A 19,224-nucleotide genomic window follows, 5' to 3' on the forward strand; every position below is an offset into this window, starting at 1 on the left:
ATGTTGTATGTTTTGGCGATTCTCTCTGATTAGGGTACCCATTGCAAAAGTGTAGTATTTGTTCTGCTGCTGAAAATCTCGAGTCTGAAAATTGTAGGGCAAAGGACTACTTATTATCAACTGTTTTGCAGGAAATGAGGAATTCCAGATGGATTTTGCACCAATGTGAAAATATATCTGGAGCCAGATATGTCTCTGCAATGAGAGAAAGTCTGGGTTCTTCTTTAACAATAGGTACAGGAAGAATGACTACATAATGTGACAACTTCTTGTAAAGGTCAATCCATAGCTCATTTTAATGTGATCATGTGTGGAAATAAACAGAATCTCAGACTGGGAAGGGATGTGAACTTGAGTATTAGGTCTGATCCCCAGATTTATGGCAGTATTCTCACAGAGGTAATATGCACAATGTGGGTGTTTCCTATTTATTTTAGTAGCGTGTTGTGTCTGTATAGTGTAAAAGCTGGGAAACGAATGTCCTTCTGTCACCTAAAGTCAGTATCCCTTGGGAATTGGGTATTGCTTGGGGACTATTTTGTTACCTTTCTACCTGCTCAATAAAATGGGTAAAAATGCTGAGTTAATCAAAAAGAACTGCAGATGTGTGAAATCTGAAAGTACTAGAATTACTTTAGCCACCCTAACCTCATCCCATCAGACTCATTCCCCCCACCCTCTCTGCATTTAAAATTCACTTCCTCTGTTCTGATGAAGAGTCCTCAAGCTGAAAGATGACTCTTTTTCTCTTTTCATCAATGCAGCACAATCTGCCGAATTTAAGCAGCATTTTCCGTGAAAATGCTTTATTTACTTAACTGGATTTTCAAAAAAGTCTGGGAATATTGCAACTTTTTGGATGGATTCAAGTGGTGAAAACAGCATAACAGTTTGTATTAAATTGTAACCTGCTTTTGATGTGAATGCACAACCAGCTATATGTGTTTTAGTTTCTGCCCTCCTAGCTGGCTGTAGGATTGAAATGGAAAGGAAAGCAGTGAAAACCATCACCAGTCTCAACAATTTTTAAAATGAAAGATGCACCATTGATGCATGTGTCAGGTCCTGGCTGTTTCTCTTGCATTTTTCATATTTCTTGAAGGTTCTGAATTTTTTGGGTCTGTGATAGCCCACAGTGTATTACCATTGTCTTTTCATTACTGATAGCCACTTCTCACAATGGAAGTGAGCATTTTAAAGTTCAAAGTAAAGTTATTATCAAAATGCATATATGTCATGATATACAACCCTGAGATTCATTTCCTTTTGGGCATTCACAGTAAATAAAAAGAAACAATAGAATCATTGAGGATCTATTGCAGTTTTGTAAATTGCAAGGAATTATTCTGCTGCCTATAAGAAAACAAATTGGTATGCTTTGTGGTTTGTGATATCTGCTGCATCTCTTGACTATTAATGTAAGTCTTGAGTTGATTCGGTTGGTGTCACAAGTGGATTAATTGAAATGGGAATTCAACGAAAGTCAGTGTTATTGCAATATGTGTTTAAACTCTTGATAATATATAGAGATAAAATAAACAGTCCCTTGTAGTATGATTCTCTCCTGGCCAAGTGCAGTGGAGAAAACTTCTTGTAGCTTGAAAGGTCAGCTGCATCAGGTGGAAAGGATGGTGGGAATGCCTCAAATTAGAAATAACATGAAAATACCAATCAAACTGAATAAAGTAACCTGATTGCTTCTAGTCCTGATTATTGTAGTTACTACCAGAAGTTCCATGAAGGAGAAGTGCTTTTTTGCATATCTGTGTCACCTATGCTCTGCAAGTTACAAGTAAATAATGCTATGTCTTGGTGTTTATCATTGTCAAACATTTTGTGACCAATCCTGTCTCTTCTTGTTGATAATTTACTTAAATTCAATAATATCACTGGATTTGTAAATTGAAGTTCACTTGGTCAATATGGGGAAGTATTTTCCAAATGTGTATGTGTTTGTTTTATCGACTACACAAAAGCATTTGATAAAGTGAAGCACAATAAGTTATTTGAAATATTACAGGAAGCTCTAGATCTAGATTCGAAAGACCTCTGCCTAATCAGAAATCTGTACTGGGAACAAACTGCCGCTGGAAGACTAGAAAATCAAGAGAGGTGTTAGACAAGGCTGTGTTTTCTCCCCTGATTTGTTTTATGTGTACAGTGAAACAATATTACAAAAAATAAGAGATATCTTGGGAATCAAAGTTGGCAGTGAAAACATCAATAATTTCAGATATGCGGATGACACTGTGTTAATTGCAAGTACGGAGGAAGAACTACAAAACTTATTGATATAGTTGTTGAAGAAAGTGCAAAAATGGGTCTATCTATCAATTGCAAAAAGATAGAATGTACGGTGATATCCAAAAAGAAGGAGAATCCTATCTGCAGCTGAGAATAAATGGGGAAGACATAAAACAAGTACAGAACTTTTGCTACTTAGGAAGCTGGGTGACATTAGATGGAAGGTGCGACATGGACATCAAAAGAAGAATAGGGATGGCAAAAGATACCTTTACGAGAATGAACAGTATACTTACCAATAATAAACAGGCATGACAACCCGCCTCAGAGTACTGAAATGTTACGTTTATCCAGTTATGTTATATGGCTCAGAATGTTGGACAATATCTAGTAACATGAGGAAACGATTTGAAGCATCAAGAGGTGTGGTTTTTGAGGAGGATGCAAAGAATATCATGGACGAAAGGAATATCTGACGAGGATGTCATGAACAGAGCAAGCACGAAAAGAGAAATAATGTATGAGATCATGAAAAGGCAACGTAACTTCATTGGACATGTGATGAGGAAAGAGGAGTTAGAATGCACAGTAATTATGGGAAAGATTGAAGAGAAGAAAGCAAAAGGAAGGCAAAGACAAACACGATGATGGAGACAGAAGCCAGGGAACTGGAAATGAATACCAATGAATTGATCCACTTGACCCAAAACAGGAGTGTGTGGGCCATGGCAGTCAAAGCTCAAACTGGGCATGGCACCTGCTGATGATGGTGTGACACGAGGTTTTCTGTCTGATTCTTTTGATTGATCTGCATTTTTCTCAGCGCAGCATGAGGTCCCATTGACTCTTGCAAACTGGATGTGTGTACATCAAGTTCCTTTTGTTGGTGGTTTTCTTTTAGGGGTAAATTTACTTGGCACAGTGTTCAAATACTAGGTTTAATGGGATTTCTGTCCTTGTTTGGCATCCCTGAGAGAGGTGATGTGAAGTGGGTGCATGAATGCTGTGGTATGAATGGTCTGGGGCACTTGCAAAGTAATGAGACTTCCACTTTTCATTCTCCTGGCTGTGAATTTGAGACATTGAGTTGACAAACATTCAATGTCATCACAGTGTACTATAGCTTAAAAATGATTCTTCGGTTATTTATATACCTCATTTCTGAGGTAGCTACTGAACAGGAGCCAGATTGCTCATGTTAATTTTTTTTCAAATGAGTGTCTGAATTGTTTTCGAGTTGCAAGCCTCTCCCATTTATATGGCACTTCTAATGTCGCAAAATCTACCAAAGATGCTTCGCAATGATATTATCAGATTAATGTTGGATCATTTAAGGATTTGTATTTGGTTGCATGAACAGAAGATTGATCAAAGAGGAGTGCTTTTGAAAAAGCACAGGGATCTTGAACAGCAAAGTTGTTTAAAGAGTGGATTTCAGAGTTAACAGTATAAAATGTTGATCATATGATCCTATTTGTGGGCATTATTGAAGTATGTTGCAACTAAATTTCCATCTCAGAGGATAGTCATTGATTTCTCTAACTTTGGTAACCACTCTCCTCTGTTTTCCACCCTCCATCCTTGTTTTCCTGTATCCCAACAGTTCCTTTAACTCTTCTCTTTTCCCTGTCCAACCTCCCAATCTACCTATCGCCTTCCAATGGTTCCCCTTCTCACCTCCTTATCTATTCCATGGTGCACTGTCATTTCTTGTCAGTTTCTATCTTCTTCAGCCCTTTGTCACTTCCACATCACTTCTCAGGTTCCGATATTACTCCCGCCCTCTGTTGCCTCGCTGTCTTCCTCCACTCAACAGAATTCGCCTATCACCCGCCAACTTTTGCTCCAATCCCTTTCATACTGCTTATCTCCGCTCTTTCCAGTCCCAATGAAGGGTTTCAACCCAAAACGTTTACTGCCCATTTCCCTCCATAGTTGCTCCTTGACCTTCTGGGTTCCTCCAGCATTTTTTGTGTTTTGTTCCAGGTTTCCAGCATTTGCAGTTTTTCTCTTGTCTTTGTTATGCTATCCAGTCCTCAGGGATACACATAGAGTGCAATCAGCCTCTCCAACGATTTGATACTCTGTCACTAGACTCACTGATGAAGAGGGAGGTCAGATTTGCTATCGTCTGACCTCCAGCTTGCTGTAGAACCATTTGTACATGATTTCAGATAGAATATGATCCACTTGGAGCTGACTCACTTTGCCCTTTGGAGCTTGCAAGGATCAGTGAGATCTGACCCATTAAAAGCCTGCATTTCTGGATGCCAGTACATTGCACCATTCTAGTCATTGTGCTCCTTTCCTTTTACCTGTTAACATTGGTTTCACTTTGTAAGATTGACCTTTGCCTCTTCGAAAACTGGTAAGTGCAGAGACTTTTTTTTTGATAATTTTCTTCCAGCATTGTCACTGCATTGTTAAGTGTCAGAATGTATGGTGAACTGAAGATTATTTTAAAAAGTTTTGACAATGGTGACTATATTTTGCAGAAAGATTATAAGTTCAGTTCTATAAAACACATCTTCTGAAGTTTGTAGTATTTGATCAATAGTTATGAAAGGAAATGGGCAAATTCCTTTTGCTTAGATGACTTTAACCAAACCTAGACACTGTCAGATTTGCTGTGTGACTTATGAAGGCTGAACTGCTGTGTTGTTCAATGAATAATTAAAAGCATGCGGACACAGTACTGCTAAGGAACTGGAAGCTCGGTGAGCACCATTTTCTTGAATGAATTAGCAATTTTTAGGATTGAGCAACAGGCACCCATTCATTTTTGACAGCAGAGGTACATTTTAGCATCTGACTTTTAATTTGGAATTCAAAAATACTGGATGTTGATTTTCTCTGGATAGGTTTAAATCACATTAAAATTATAGCAACAGACTGTCTCCAAGCCATAACTGTTTTCAAATATTTGATTGTAGAGCTGTGGTAATTGTGGATCAATATTTCCAAATGTTTGTATAGTCAATTTTTGCCTTTCACATTTTTAAAAATTACCATAATTTTGGGCGGTAGAAGATAGAGAAAAAGTCTTCTGTTGCAGACTGTCAATGCGATTGGATTAACCTTTAAAGCCTGATTTTTTTTTACCAAATAGAAGAGATTGAGGCTACTCATTTCCTATCTTTTTTTTAAAGAATTGCTTCTTCATGAGGATAGGTCTGTGGGAAATTGTCCAAAGGATATTTCTTGAAATAGAAGCTGCATTGTTAAAATGAGATTTATTTAATGATTCTATTTGTACATTCTGTAAAGTCAGTGTTTAAATCAACACTGTGTCTGAGACAGATTCCACACAAAGAACATGGATGCAGGGTAGCATAGTCTGGTAAGGATATCACAGTATTTTCTTGGAGAGGAAAGAAAAGTAAGTAGTATTGTAGTAGGTATCTCATATGTATAAAATGTGAAATTAAATGAAAAGAACGGCTACATTTCTTATTTTCTTTAGAAAACTGACTAATTAAATCTGCTTATCCTCTTGTCCATGGTAAAAGCCTGTACTTGAATTGTTGAACTGTGGATTGGCTTTCAGCATCTTCTACATCCATGGTTCCTGTTGTGATTAACAGAGTTACTCGTAAACATCAGTGAATCCTTGGAAAGGCCCATAGAGAGAAGTTCATAAATGTTGGACTGTGGCAGTGCTTTGGGGTGGCGGTAGACAGTTAGGGGCTGAGACTGTTGTGGAAAAGGGTTCAAGTTTAATGAGATTTCAAAGGGAGCACATTACCAGGCAATGGGGATAGGGCAGAGAAAGTATTAAATGTAAAGTCAGATTTTCACCTCAAAACTTTCACCATTTTTTTTTCTAGGGAATTCCTATCAAGAATGTCCCGTGTATCTATTTTTTGAAGTGTTCCCAAACTTGCCTGCTCTGACATTTGAGAGCTCAAGCACCAGTGCCAACCAACACTCATTTATGGCTTGAGAGGAGATCAAAAAGTTCCAAGCTCCTTTATTCCACACTTCCTCTTGCTAAGATAATATGACACTCTTGTGGAGTTCACTGGGCAGCAATTGTTGATGTCTTACTTGAATTTTAGAGGTTAAGAACTATGCAATGTTTGAGTTCCATTGGGAGAGAAGCTTGTGACTGAGGTTACCTTGGTCATCAAAAACTTGATTTGATTATCATTTCCCACATGATATATTGTGAATTTTAGTTCCCTAGGAAGAAACATAGGAGAGAGATTAAGACATCATTCCTACCTGTTTTTGTTTCTCTTCAAATCATTTGAAAGTGTAATATAATTAGGTATATTTGTTACGTTTTCACCTTGGAGCTGCTCATGGAAACAATTGCAAATCTAAAGCAGTAGGTACCGCTCTGGACTTCTTCCTGGGCAGTCCCTCAGGGTCAAGGACAACTTGCATCCACTTGGTTTCAAAACAGATGATCAGGCCATTGTGCAACCCACAGGTATTGCAGGAGGTGGTGGACAGTGGTTGGTGGATAGTTTCTGAACAAGTTTTTGTCGCTGTTTTGTGTCTTCCTGATGAAACAAATCAAGGTTCTCAGTGCCTTACTAGATGTTCCTTCTACATTGTGATTGGTCACAAGGTAGAGGGTCCCACGAGTTAGTGAGGACGTAACAATTTGCTGAGGCTTCTTTGAAGTATTTTATTCCCTCTCTCTGGTAATGACCTGCCCTGATGGAGCTTAGAGGAGAGGGAGAGAAATTGTGTGCGTGCGCACGCTACGATTTTGGTCTGGGAGAGACTGTTATCAACAAAATAATTTAGTACAAATTTCATGGTTGTGCTGCAAAATCTGAAATCATTTTGTAGATTATTTTTATTTTTACTTATGTTGATGAAATTCTAATTTTGCTGTTTTGATTTCTTTTACTTGTATATCTACATTCAAATACTATGCATAGATATTAGTGAAGCAATTTTCAGCTTCCTCATTGCCAAGGAATTTGAAGTAATTACTAGTGTATTTAATTATTTTGCTTTTTCAATTGTATTATCTTGCATTATGGATATTCATTGCATTGGGTATAATTTCACATGAACTGTATTGAGATGCGCACTGTACATTTATTAAGCTTAATGTTCGTTGAAGGCTTAAAAACTGTTCAATTGTCAAAGCAGTTTTTATGATTAAAATTTTCCTGCTATCTAGATGCCTGCTTTACAAATCTATTTTAGTTTAGCTGGATAAAAGTAAATGTATTGTACATTTCCAGGAATATTTTTTATACACACTATTTTTTTCTTTTAAAGATGAGATCTCTCCAGGAAATGTCTGGGACTCCAAAAATCGGGGTGTAAATGGAACTCAGAAAGGGCAAATTGTGTGGCGGATTGAGCCTGGTCCATACTTTATGGAGGGTAAGAATAAATTTCTTTGTACTTTGTGATACTAAAGGCAACTACATAACCTGCTTTTGTACAAAATTTTTAATGGTGCTAAATATCCCTGGCTTTCTCAGTATGTAATCAAATCAAGTTTGATTCTAGGTCACTCAAGGGAACATTGCAAATGTTGATAAAAAAAATTTTGGGGGTTTTTAGAAGCATCAGAAAGGAAAATAATTTGAGAACTGGCAAAGGCAATGAATCCTTTAAAACATCCAGGAAAGTTGATGAAGGCAAGACTACATGGACTCAAGCAAGGGATTTGACAAGGTTCTGCATTGGAGGTTGGTCATGAAGTTTTCAGTCTCTTGACATTCAAGCTGAGGTAGTAAATTGGATTAGACATTGGCTTTGAGGGAGAAGCCAGAGAGTGGTAGTGGATGGTTGCCTCTCTGACTGGAGGCATGTGACTAGTGGAGTGCCACTGGGATCAGTGCTGGGTCCATTATTATTTATCATATATATCACTGATCTGTATGATAATATTGTTAACTGGATCAGAAAAATTGCAGATGACCCCAAGATTGGGGACAGTGAGGAAGACTATCAGAGCTTCCAAGAGGATCTGCACCAGCTGGAAGAATGGCAGATGAATTTAATGCAAACAAGTATGAGGTGTTGTGTTTCAGTAGGACCAACCAGGGCAGGTCTTGCATAGTGAACGGTAGTGCGGTAGAACAAAGGGATCAGGTCTGGGAATAGGGTCGTAAAGAAAGCTTTTAGCACATTGGCCTTTATAAATCAAAGTATTGTGTGCAGGAGGTGGGATGTTGAAGATGTACAATGGAGTCGCTGTTTTAGCCTGCTGTTGCCCACACAGAATGTATTTCTTATCTTAACTCTTCTCTCCTCGTCTAGTCCCACATCACTAATCTCCTTCAGTTTCCAATTTCCTGGTCCTTGCCACCTCATCTTCATAATGGATGTCTAGTCCACCTGGACCTTCATCCCAGGGTGTGGGGGACTTCCACTTCTTTCTTGAACAGAGACTCAATCACCTTCTTCCATCACTATCCTCTTTTAACCCTTCTTAAATTAAATAACTTCTTCAAATCCACTGACCTTTTCTAAGTGAAAGGTGTAGCTTTGGGAATTGGCATGGGTCTGTCTCCTCATTGGTTATGTGAAACAATCCTTGTTTCAGTTCTTTTCAAACCCTCTTCCTTAGCTCTTTTTAGTTTCATTACATTTATGACACAACTGGGATGCCTCTGTGTTAGTACTAAACTCAAATTTCATTACCCTTTGAGTCAATTTCCATCTGCCTTCATTTTAATATGGACCATATCTGACTTCTGTTTGCTTTCTTGATAGCTCTGTCTCCATCTTGGGGATTAAGTTAGCTGCCAATGTTCATGTAAGCCCACTGACTTCAGTAGGTCTCTTGACTTTCTACCTAACTACTTTGCTGAAGGACTTTGTGACATTCTCCCAGTTTATCTGCCACTTTTGCATCTGCTACATGTTGCACTCTTCCACATCAGTGTCTTTGAGGTGCCTCCCTTTTTTTTACAACCATAGCTTTGCCTCTGCTAAAGTTGACTGGCCTCTTCGTTTCCTCCATTTATCTCACTTCTGCTATTGTACACTCTCTCCTTGCAGCCCAAATAACAATAGGATTCCCCTGATTCTCATCTTTCATGCTACTATTTTCTCCCACTTTCAATGTTCTGTTCACAATCATCCCCTTTCCTCTTATTTGGGTATTCCAAAGAGACTGTTTCCTTTTATCTTCATCAAATACTTCCCTTCTCATGCAACACACACAAAATTATGGAGGAACTCAGCAGGCCAGGCAGCCTCTATGGAAAAGAGGAAATAGTCGATGTTTATCAGGACTGGAAAAAATGGATGAGAAGTTGGAGCAAGAAGGTGGGGGGAGGGGAGGGAGAAGTACAAGGTGGTAGGTGAAAGTGGGAAAGGGGAAAGAGTAAAGCACCAGGGAGGTAATGGGCAGATAAGGAGATATTGAACATTAAATTCTCAAATTCCAGTAATTGTTCTCCCCCCTTCTTCCATGGTCTTCCACCCTCTCCTATCAGATTCCCCCTTCTCCAGCCTTTATCTCTCTCACCTATCAACTTCTCAGCTCTTTACTTAATCTCTCCCCCTCGCCCGGTTTCACTTATCACCTGCCACCTCGTACTTCTTACTCCTCTCCTCCCATCTTCTTGCTCGAATTTCTTATCCCTTTTTTCCATTCCTGATGAAGGGTCTCAGCCCGAAATGTCAACTGTTTCCTCTTTTTCATAGATGCTGCCTGGCCTGATGAGTTCCTCCAGCATTTTGTGTGTATTTCTTGGATGTCTGGCACCTGCAGGTTTTCTTGTCTTTGAACTTGCCAATACTGGACCCATTCTGTTTTACCTCTTCATTACCAACAACCTTAAGACCCAAATAGTCATTCCAGGTGAAGCAGCAAATCACTTGGACTTCTTCCACTTTAATATATAGCCATCAATACTCACATTAGAATGGAGAAACCAAAAGCATATTGCGTGACCACTTTGCAGAACGTCTGCACTCAATATGCAAGGGTTTCCCAGAGCTTCCTATTACTTGAATACCTCATTCATCTCTCACTTTCTCACAGTTTGACTGCCATTGTAACCTTGAGGAACAGCATCTCAACTTTCACCTTGGGATCTCTCTCTTTTCTATTTTTTAAGTAGCAATTAGCTAGGAACCTGTGGTCTGCATCCTTTCACAGACATTCCCTTTATCCTCTCCATCCTTTCCTCTTTGTAATGTAAAATACATATCTCCCCACTTTTCCAATTTTTATGAAAGGTCCTTAACTCAACAAATCATCTCTGTTTATTTTCTCATTGCTGTTGCCAGACCTGCCGGGGGCCTCCAAAGTTTTCTAAGGTACGGTTGTGTTACCACCTTGTCTGCTTCTAAAAATTGCTGTCTTCTTCAATTGTTAGAGGAAGAAGTTTGTTTTAAAAATAGTGTTCTGCAGTGATCTGTTCTGGAGCCTCTGCTCATTGTGATTTTTATAAATCTGAGACTGCAAATAACACAAAGGTTGGTGATGTTGTGGATAGTGTGGAAGGTTGCTGTAGTTACAGTGGGATGCAAACTAGGGCAGTGAAATAGCTGATAGACTTCCATCCGGAAAAGTGTGAGGTGATACGCTTTGGAAGTCTGAACTTGAAGGTGGATAAGTGACAGGACACTTAGCAGTGTGGAGGAGCAGAGCAATCTTTGAGTCCGAGTTGATAGATCCCTCAAAGTTGCCATGTAAGTTGATAGGCTGGTTAACAAGACCTATAGGGTGTTGATTTCAAGAGCCGTGAGGTAACGTTGCAGCTCTATAAAACTCTGGTTGGATCTGAGTATCGGTTGTCTCATGGGAAAGATGTGGAAGTTTTAGAGAGGGTGCAGTAGAGATTTACCAGGATGATGCTTAGATTAGAGAAAATGCCTTATAAGGAAACATTGTACAAGATAGAAATTTTCTTTTTCGAGTGATGGAGGATGGAGTTGACGTGATAGAGCTGTCTAAGATTATGAAAGGCATGGATTGAGTGGGGTTCCGAAAGGTTCTCATTGCCAGGGCTGGTAGTGTGGATAAGCTCCCACTATCTATTAAAGGCTCCCAATGGTGTTCATTTCAAATAGCTTCTCACAACCAAGTCCAGCTCCTGGCCTTCACATGTGGCTTAGCTACTAAGCTTGGCCGAACTATTTCTATTGACAGGAGAAGGGACAAAGGTGGGTTACATACACCTTTTAAAAACTAGTTGTTTCAAGCAGATGGTGCTCGTTAGCCATGGTTGGTGGCTCATCTAGGAGACAGAAAGCTCTGACCTCAAACCTCTGCTGCTTTGTGGCTATACCCACTCATGATGAAGACTTTGGGAGTAAACCCCGATGAAAAATACAGAGCTGGAGTCCTTAAGGCAGTCCTACATTGAGTTCAACGCTGAGTGGTAACTCCTGTGATGACGAAGGTGCCAAACTGTATGGGTCTCTGCCGTTCCTTTGGATTCTTCAGCTGTGTGCAGAGGGGGGAGTCTGCTACATGGGCAACAGCTTGTACTCCATATCGTACTGCTCTGGGTTATGTATCATGTAGACAGCTGAGACGCAACATCCATGGTCAACTCCGACCAATGGAGAGCCTCAAGATTGAGTGAACAGCTAGTACCCTTTTCCAAGGTGGCAGTGACCAGTACCAAAGGAAATCACCTTTAAAGTGAATGGAAAAAAGGTTACGGGGGATGGCAGAGGTTTTTTTTACGCAGAGAGGTTGGTGCCTGGAACATACTGCTGAGGGTCATAATAGAAGCTGATACAGTCGGAACATTTAAGGTGCTCTTAGATAGGCACATGAATGTAGCAAAAATGGAGGGAAGGGTTAAACTGATTGTGGAGTAGGTTGAAATAGGTCAGCACAACATCGTGGACCCAAAGGTCTGCACTGTGCTGGATTGTTTTATGCTCTTTTAACCTCAACAAAAAAGCCTGAATCTGGAAAGTAACAATCCTTGGAGACTCCCATCAAATTGAATTTTCTGTGTAGTCTGAGTGGTTCCCTTAATATAAAGTCAATCCCCTGAATCTGGTTGTTCTGAAACCTGGGTTGGATTGTTAACTACGTATGCATACTGAATGCTTTGTTTTTTATTATTTATAACTTGGATGAGGCGTTATCCGTGTATTGCGGGTAGGTTCAAATGTGAACTGTCAGAAAAGATGAGGATTGCTTTGCGAAGTGTCAATTTCTTCAAGGACTTTGGAGGGAAAGAGCTGGAGGTGTGGCTTCTGGGTTTTTGAGCTGACAATGTTGATGTATGATTTTTTTATGGGAAGAAAGCTTATAATTTCACCTGAGATGAAATGAAGTACAATCTTTTTAACTACCATCTAGTTCAAAGTTATAAAATGAAATTGCCTTTACTAAGTACGTTGCCACGTCATTTAAATAATGTTAAATCATTGTGTTTTTAAGCCTTTGAAATCCTTGAAAGAAGTGCAGGGGCTCATTGTCAATATTCACACAGGCTTTAATGTGAATGATGCTTAAGAGAACAGGAAATGTCATTTGCAGTGCAAAGAGATCTAACTACTCATAGAAACTCAGGGGTAGGTGCTCATAGACAAGTGACCGGACATAGGCCAGACTCTGTGGAGCATTTTTCTACGATGAGTTACAGTAGTAGGGCACACAGATTTTTAAGCAGAGATGATTCTAAAAATAAAGACTAGCGTAGGTTCTCTTGGGGGAAAAACATATTTGTTCACGTTTGATATTTCCTGAAAATGCATTTCATTTAACTTTGAAAAGTTCTATCACTCAACTAGAACAGTCTTAGCTGGAGTCGCAGAAAAAATGGAATTGATTAACACATGTTGCCTGTATTCATCAGTGTCACTGTGTAATTAAAAAATATCAGTTTTGAAATGTGTTAAGGACACAAGGTATCCTATGATTGGGTGTTGTCCATGCTTGTGTTATATTTATTGCAACACGGGTCTCAGGAGTTGGTACATAATTCAGCAATGTTCCAGTTTTTAAAAAAAAATATACAGAATGCAATATGAGCAGGCATTAGGAGTCCTAATATAGAATCTGTATAAACATTTATTTTTTGCGCACGCACTGCAAATTTGAATTATTCATTTTAGAAATGGCACACAAAATTTCTAACTTCAAATCGAGGAAGTGGTAATTGGACCTTCTTGAATTGTATTCTTGAATTACAAATTTCTTGCAGCTGAAAGACCTGAAATCTGGCTTTCCAATAGTAGAACTAACCACACAACCGGGTTCTAGGCGGTGTTGAATGGTAAAGGGATCACATGCCTTTTCAGGTTCAATGTGAGGGCAGAATCTAACTCTACCCTTTTGTCCAGCACTGGTGAAAAAAAGCAGTTTTTTTTTTGCCTTGCTGCAAATGAGTTGTTAAAATGTAACTTGCCCAATTTAGAGCCTCAGTCATAGGGTTTACCCTTTGAAAGGCAATGACAAAAATAACTTAAAAACTGCAGAGCACAAACGATAAAATCTGCAGATGCTGGAAATCCGAGCAACAGACACAAAATGCTGGAGGAACTCAGCAGGCCATGCAGCATCTATGGAAAAAAGCACAGTCGACGTTTTGGCCCGAAACCCTTTGGCAGGACTACCGAAGGGTTTCAGCCCGAGACGTCGACTGTGCTTTTTTCCATAGATGCTGCGTGGCCTGCTGAGTTCCTCCAGCATTTTTGTGTGTGTTGCTTAGAAATTTCAGACCAAGGTCTATAAAACAGTGCAATGAAACCTCAAGAGGAAAAATGTTTTCTTCTCTCCCACTGAAATTACTTTTATTTCACAAATTACACAAGGTCTGGCTTCCATAACTTAGTTTGAGATTAACTGCGTGAGTAAAGCAGGGTAAACATATCACTAACATACGTTCATTGCTGTATCTTATTTGTAATAAAGTTTTTGAGAGTAAATTACCCCAAAATTAATATACTTTTAATTGATCTTGCTTTCTTTGACAGTGCTTTGCAGGGAATGAGAAATGTTCATTTATTTTGCTCTTACAAAATTAAATAGATTTTTAAGTAATCAAAGTCAAGTTTATTGTCTTGTGTCTATGCATAGGTGCAATGAAAAATGTGCATGTTGTATGCAACATAATATATAATATAAATAATATTAATATATGCATCTGAAAAGTTTATATAATAACCAATTACCTTTGAAGGGCAATGGCAAGGTGAGTTATCTTATTGTCCATTTCTTTAGAGATTCTTTGTTTTTTTCTGGAGGATATCATGATTTCTGTGTTGATTTTAAGTGTTACAAGCTATTTCTTCTGTGAATGTATGTCAGAAATTGAAGCTGTAATATCAGTTTAAGAGTAATTTTGTTGATACTTGCTGTAAAACCTGGCAGTTGCTTCATATTTAAATGAAATAGCTAAATATAAGAAAAACCTTAAATGGCTATAATTTTAAACATGTATATAACCTGCAGACTATGCTTTCAACATGTAAATTTAAATATGTAAGTTATGGTGAATTCAATAAACTTTTGATATATAATACATGTCAATTTCCCAAGCAGAAAATAGTTTGTTCTTTCAGTTTAGTTGCTTTGATAGTGACATTTCAATCAGACTGTGAACTAATGTAAGGCCTTCTGGTCACAAAGCACTGTGCAGATGTACAGGATCTAAAATAGAATCATGGGACATCCTGAACTTGCTCGAGCTTATCTTCAGTCTGGATAGTAGGGTTTCTGTGCCAAATGTCAATAACTATTGAATTCACGGCTCTCTAGTCAACCAGTGAGGTTGTCATAGTAACTTGGAGGGACTATTATATTGGATTGGTTCAATAGTACAGATTCATGTACAAGAAGAGTTAAGAAGCAGGTAAGATGTGCTCAGCAGTTCAAAAGAATATTAAATCGTTTTGAGGCAACAGTGGGAAAGACCTCTTTTTGAACTGCATAGCAAACAATAGTGTAAAAGCATGAATGATGTGATAAATTCCTAGAAAAGATTTTATGTGGTTGTGGGAGAAGGAATTGGCAGTGATAATGAGAAACCGTGCCAGAAATCATTGAGTTGTTTTGAAACTGTTGGTCAATAGGCTTCTGCCTTACCTTCAGTCTACAAGAAGCACAATCCAGTAGCTCCAGGTTGGGAAGGCGACCTCTTCCCTTCTGCCAGGATTGTTCAGCTTCCATCTAGTGTATCAAAAGGAATCTTCACTTCTTCAGCATATTAGGCATTTAACACTTCAGGTGATATATTAAAACTTAATAATATTATACATCTGTGGAATATTTACTATTACGTACAGAAATGAATCTAAGATTGTGTGTGGGACCTGACATTTCACCATTGTATGGCATTGTAAATGGACTTATCAATCCTCTTTCTACGTGCCCAAGTAACAGTTTGCCTTTCACTGTTGACCAACACCAGTGCCAAATACATTAATAACATTGTTACCAGGTGCAAAATAGAAAACCATAGTGTTACTACTATGAAGGTGAACTTCACTTAGAACTTGAGATTTGATGCTTTTAGCATTTAAGCAAAAAGAATGTTCTAACACGATCTTCTGCATGGTAAAAACACAAAGTAATTCTCACAAAACCCACTAAATTCAAGAGGGCAAAGCTGACTTAGGTATTCTAATTTATTGTTATTTCCAGGCTGTGTGAAGGTTAGTGTCACATCTTGCAGGATGCAATTACAGGTTAGAACATAACCTGTACTTATAGCCCCTGAAATCTGCACCCCTTTACTGTAAAATCATAAATTAACTTTTCTGCCAAACATGATATTTCATCTGAATGTTGAAAATACTCTGAGAGAAAACCCACAGCCTCTAGGTAGTGATTCTCAAATGGAGTATGATCTTACACACAGGAGTGGATTTTAATGTGGTCCCTATGATACGGCCAGAGGCAGGTGAGTTATGCCTCCTATCCAGCTCATGAAAGCAGTCAAAAGCTTGAGATATTTGGATTGGGTTGGGTAACCATATCTGAGACAAGCTCCTTGAGTGGGCATACAGAGAACATGATGAACGCTCTTACAACAAAACTGTCCAAATACCACTGAAGTCTTAGACACAAGAGATTACACAAATGCTGGAAATCTTGAGCAACACACACAATATAATGGAGGAGCTCAGCAGGTCAGGCAGCATCTATGTAGCAGAGATCACAGAGAGGGACTTCATCAGTCCTGATGAAGGATCTCAACCTGAAATGTTGACTGTGTATTTCCCTCCGTAGATACTGCCTGACTTGCTGAGTACCTGCAGCATTTTGTATTTGTTGCTTCAATTGAAGTCTGTTTTGGGGAAGTGCTGCTATTTGATGTGAACATGGGGGAGTCGGACATGGACAGGTAAATAATTCTGGCCCCACAAAATTCCTTAATGATCTACCAATCCTGTTTTTTTTACAGTGAGTTTCTAGAATTAATGTTTTAGGTTGTTCCATGGCCAAACACATTTTTGTTTCAGTGATTGAAAATGCATCTGGGTTCTGTCGATGTTACGCAATCTATATATGCATTGGGCTCTCTATAAGAAAATTACAAGGGAAATGACTGTGTCCAATATAAGATGTAGGAGCAGAATTAGGCCATTCAGCCCATTTAGTCTGCTCCGCCATTCCATCGTGGCTGATCCGGTATCCCACCCGCCCCCATACACCTGCCTTGCCATATCCTTTGATACCCTGACCAATCAGGAAACTATCAACTTCCGCTTCAAATGTACCCATGGACTTGGCCTCCAACGCAGTCTGTGGCAGAGCATTCCACAGATTCACTACTCTTTGGCTAAAATAATTACACCTTATCTCTGTTCTAAAAGGTCACCCCTCAATTTAGAGGCTGTGCCCTCTAGTTCTGGATACCCCACCAGAAGAAGCATAATAGAAAATACGACAAAAAGAAGGGCGGTAAGTTCCGCACTGAATACTGTGGCCACGTGAGATGTTCAGAACTAGGGTCCCTATGGCAAGTGACTGGCCTTCTGACGTCACTGAGCTTCATTTTTGTAGAACCATCAGTGACTGGTGGAGAAGGTGGGAAGAAGGAGTGATAATTTAAAACAATTAGTAGAAGGGACAAATGGATGATAGCTGTGCAGAAACTGGTGTAAATTTTACTTGGGAAGAATTATTGCAAATTGCTTTCCCAGATTGAGTATATTTGCAACCAGCTGAAGCTTGTTTTGTTGAATATTTCTTCAATCGATTTGATTGGACCCTCAATGAGTGAGTGAATGAGTGGGGCCTCTGTCAGTCAGGGTTGACCATGTTTGTTGCATCCTAGCTGTCTAGGTACACAAGCCTGGGCTGTACGGTAGGGAGAGCAAGCTGTAGCCTATGTAGCAAGCTTTCTCTCTCCACACATCTGATGAACCGAAAGGAACGTCAGAGACCAATGTAGTTTGATACGAGCAGTGTCACAGGAGTTGCCAGTTATTGCTGAACTTGACGTAGGACTACCTTAGGGACTCCGGCTCCAGAATTTTCCCTTGGGGTTTACCCCCGAAACCTTCCCCATGAGTGGGTTTAACTGCAGTCTAGCGGAGATTTGAGATCAGAGTTTTCCTTCTCCTAGATGAGCTGCCAACCACGGCTGATGAGCCCCATCTGCCCTAAGGACCCTTAATGAAGCTCTTTCTTCGTGCCAGATACATTCTGTTACCATGAGATGGAAATGTTTTTTCTGCCTTGTACTTTTTCTTTTACAAAGCCGAACTGAATGGATAAATACTGCCAAATGGATACCTTAAGTTTGATGAAAATATCTGTGACCTGTTGTTATTATATAAGACCATAAGGTTATAAGCTGAAGCGCAGAATCAAATATCGCTGTGATGATTGTACGCTCTAGTATCAATTGTTTGGTGACAATAAAGTATAAAGTATATTACAGTTGCTTTCCATACAGCTTACAGTGTAGAAACTGTAAATACTAATTAAATTCTCATCACTTGTTACTTCAGAAAATCATAGCAAAAATGCAGGCAAGTTTTTCCATCACGTGTTGGGAAACCTTTCTAACTTTGTGCTGCCACTGAGGTATCCTTGGTAGCACATATTGCTAAATAGGGCATAGGTCCCAAATGAAGTGAAAGCTAGTTATACATGTGCTTACGTAAACAGTGCACTCTATAAATCTGACCCACTGGTATGTGCTGCTAGTGTTGTGGCTTGCTACCATCTCCAAGGTGTAAAATCAGTGGTATCATTAATTATGCTATCACTGATAATCACTGAGCACAGTGTTGGATGCAAAACAATCAAATGGTAGAATTTCACCCAGCTCAGAGGGAAATGGGACCATATTAAGCTTTAGCAGTAGTGTTAAGTAGCACCAGCTATGTATTTGTACAACTTCTACAGAAACAGTGGCAATTTATTCTGAATGCTATTGTTGGAATTTGTAGCACAGATTCTACAAACTGTTTTTCTAATAAATATTCCTGTTCTTCTGTAATCATTCAGAGCTCATCCACTTTCTCTCTTTGCTCCTCAGCTGAAACTAAAATCTGTTTTAAATACTACCATGGTGTAAGTGGAGCACTGCGAGCCACCACCCCATGTATTACAGTAAAAAACACAGCTACTATGGTAAGTAGGGCACTGGCACTTTGTTTTTATTGGCTTGGTCTAATATGAGTATGTGTGGAAAATAGTTGGAGATCTACATCTTTTCAAAAGGTCGACGAATTGGAAATGTCTTTAAATTGCCAAGTTAAAGAGGGCTGAAAATAATACAATAAGAGCACAAAGTAAGTTTCTAGTAATTGCTGTTTCTTCACTGTAAGAAAACATTATACTCTGGGAGTGATGGAGTGTTTATTGTTTTGGGAAAGGCTAAACTAGTGATGGATTTACTATATGGTTTTGCCGATGACACCAAGATTGGGGGGATAGTGGAGAGTGAGGAAGGCTATATGGCCTGCAGAGGGATCTGCATCTGCTGGAAAAATGGGCTGTAAATAGCAGATGGAATTTAATGCAGGCAAGTACAAGGTTTTTCACTTCGGTGGGACCAACCAGAGTACGTCTTACACAGTGAATGGTAGGGCGTGTGTGGTAGAACAAAGGGATCTGGG

The 19,224-nt window shown here is 39.2% G+C and overlaps 1 protein-coding gene across 7 annotated transcripts in view; it reads left to right on the forward strand.

Annotated features, from left to right (window-relative positions):
- Positions 1-19,224, forward strand: part of hecw2b (HECT, C2 and WW domain containing E3 ubiquitin protein ligase 2b) — a 377,012-nt gene that overhangs the window by 172,161 nt on the left and 185,627 nt on the right. For 5 of the 7 annotated variants that reach the window (XM_063051950.1, XM_063051951.1, XM_063051956.1 and 2 more), the window contains 2 exons: positions 7,489-7,596; positions 18,642-18,736. In XM_063051950.1, coding sequence (XP_062908020.1) covers positions 7,489-7,596; positions 18,642-18,736 — 203 coding nt within the window. Of the gene's footprint in view, positions 1-7,488; positions 7,597-16,385; positions 16,494-17,044; positions 17,054-18,641; positions 18,737-19,224 lie in introns of those variants that run through there. The other 2 variants (XM_063051954.1, XM_063051955.1) reach the window with 2 other exon arrangements.

The sequence above is a fragment of the Mobula hypostoma genome, chromosome 6 (assembly GCF_963921235.1).
Source record: "Mobula hypostoma chromosome 6, sMobHyp1.1, whole genome shotgun sequence".
Lineage (NCBI taxonomy): Eukaryota > Metazoa > Chordata > Chondrichthyes > Myliobatiformes > Myliobatidae > Mobula > Mobula hypostoma.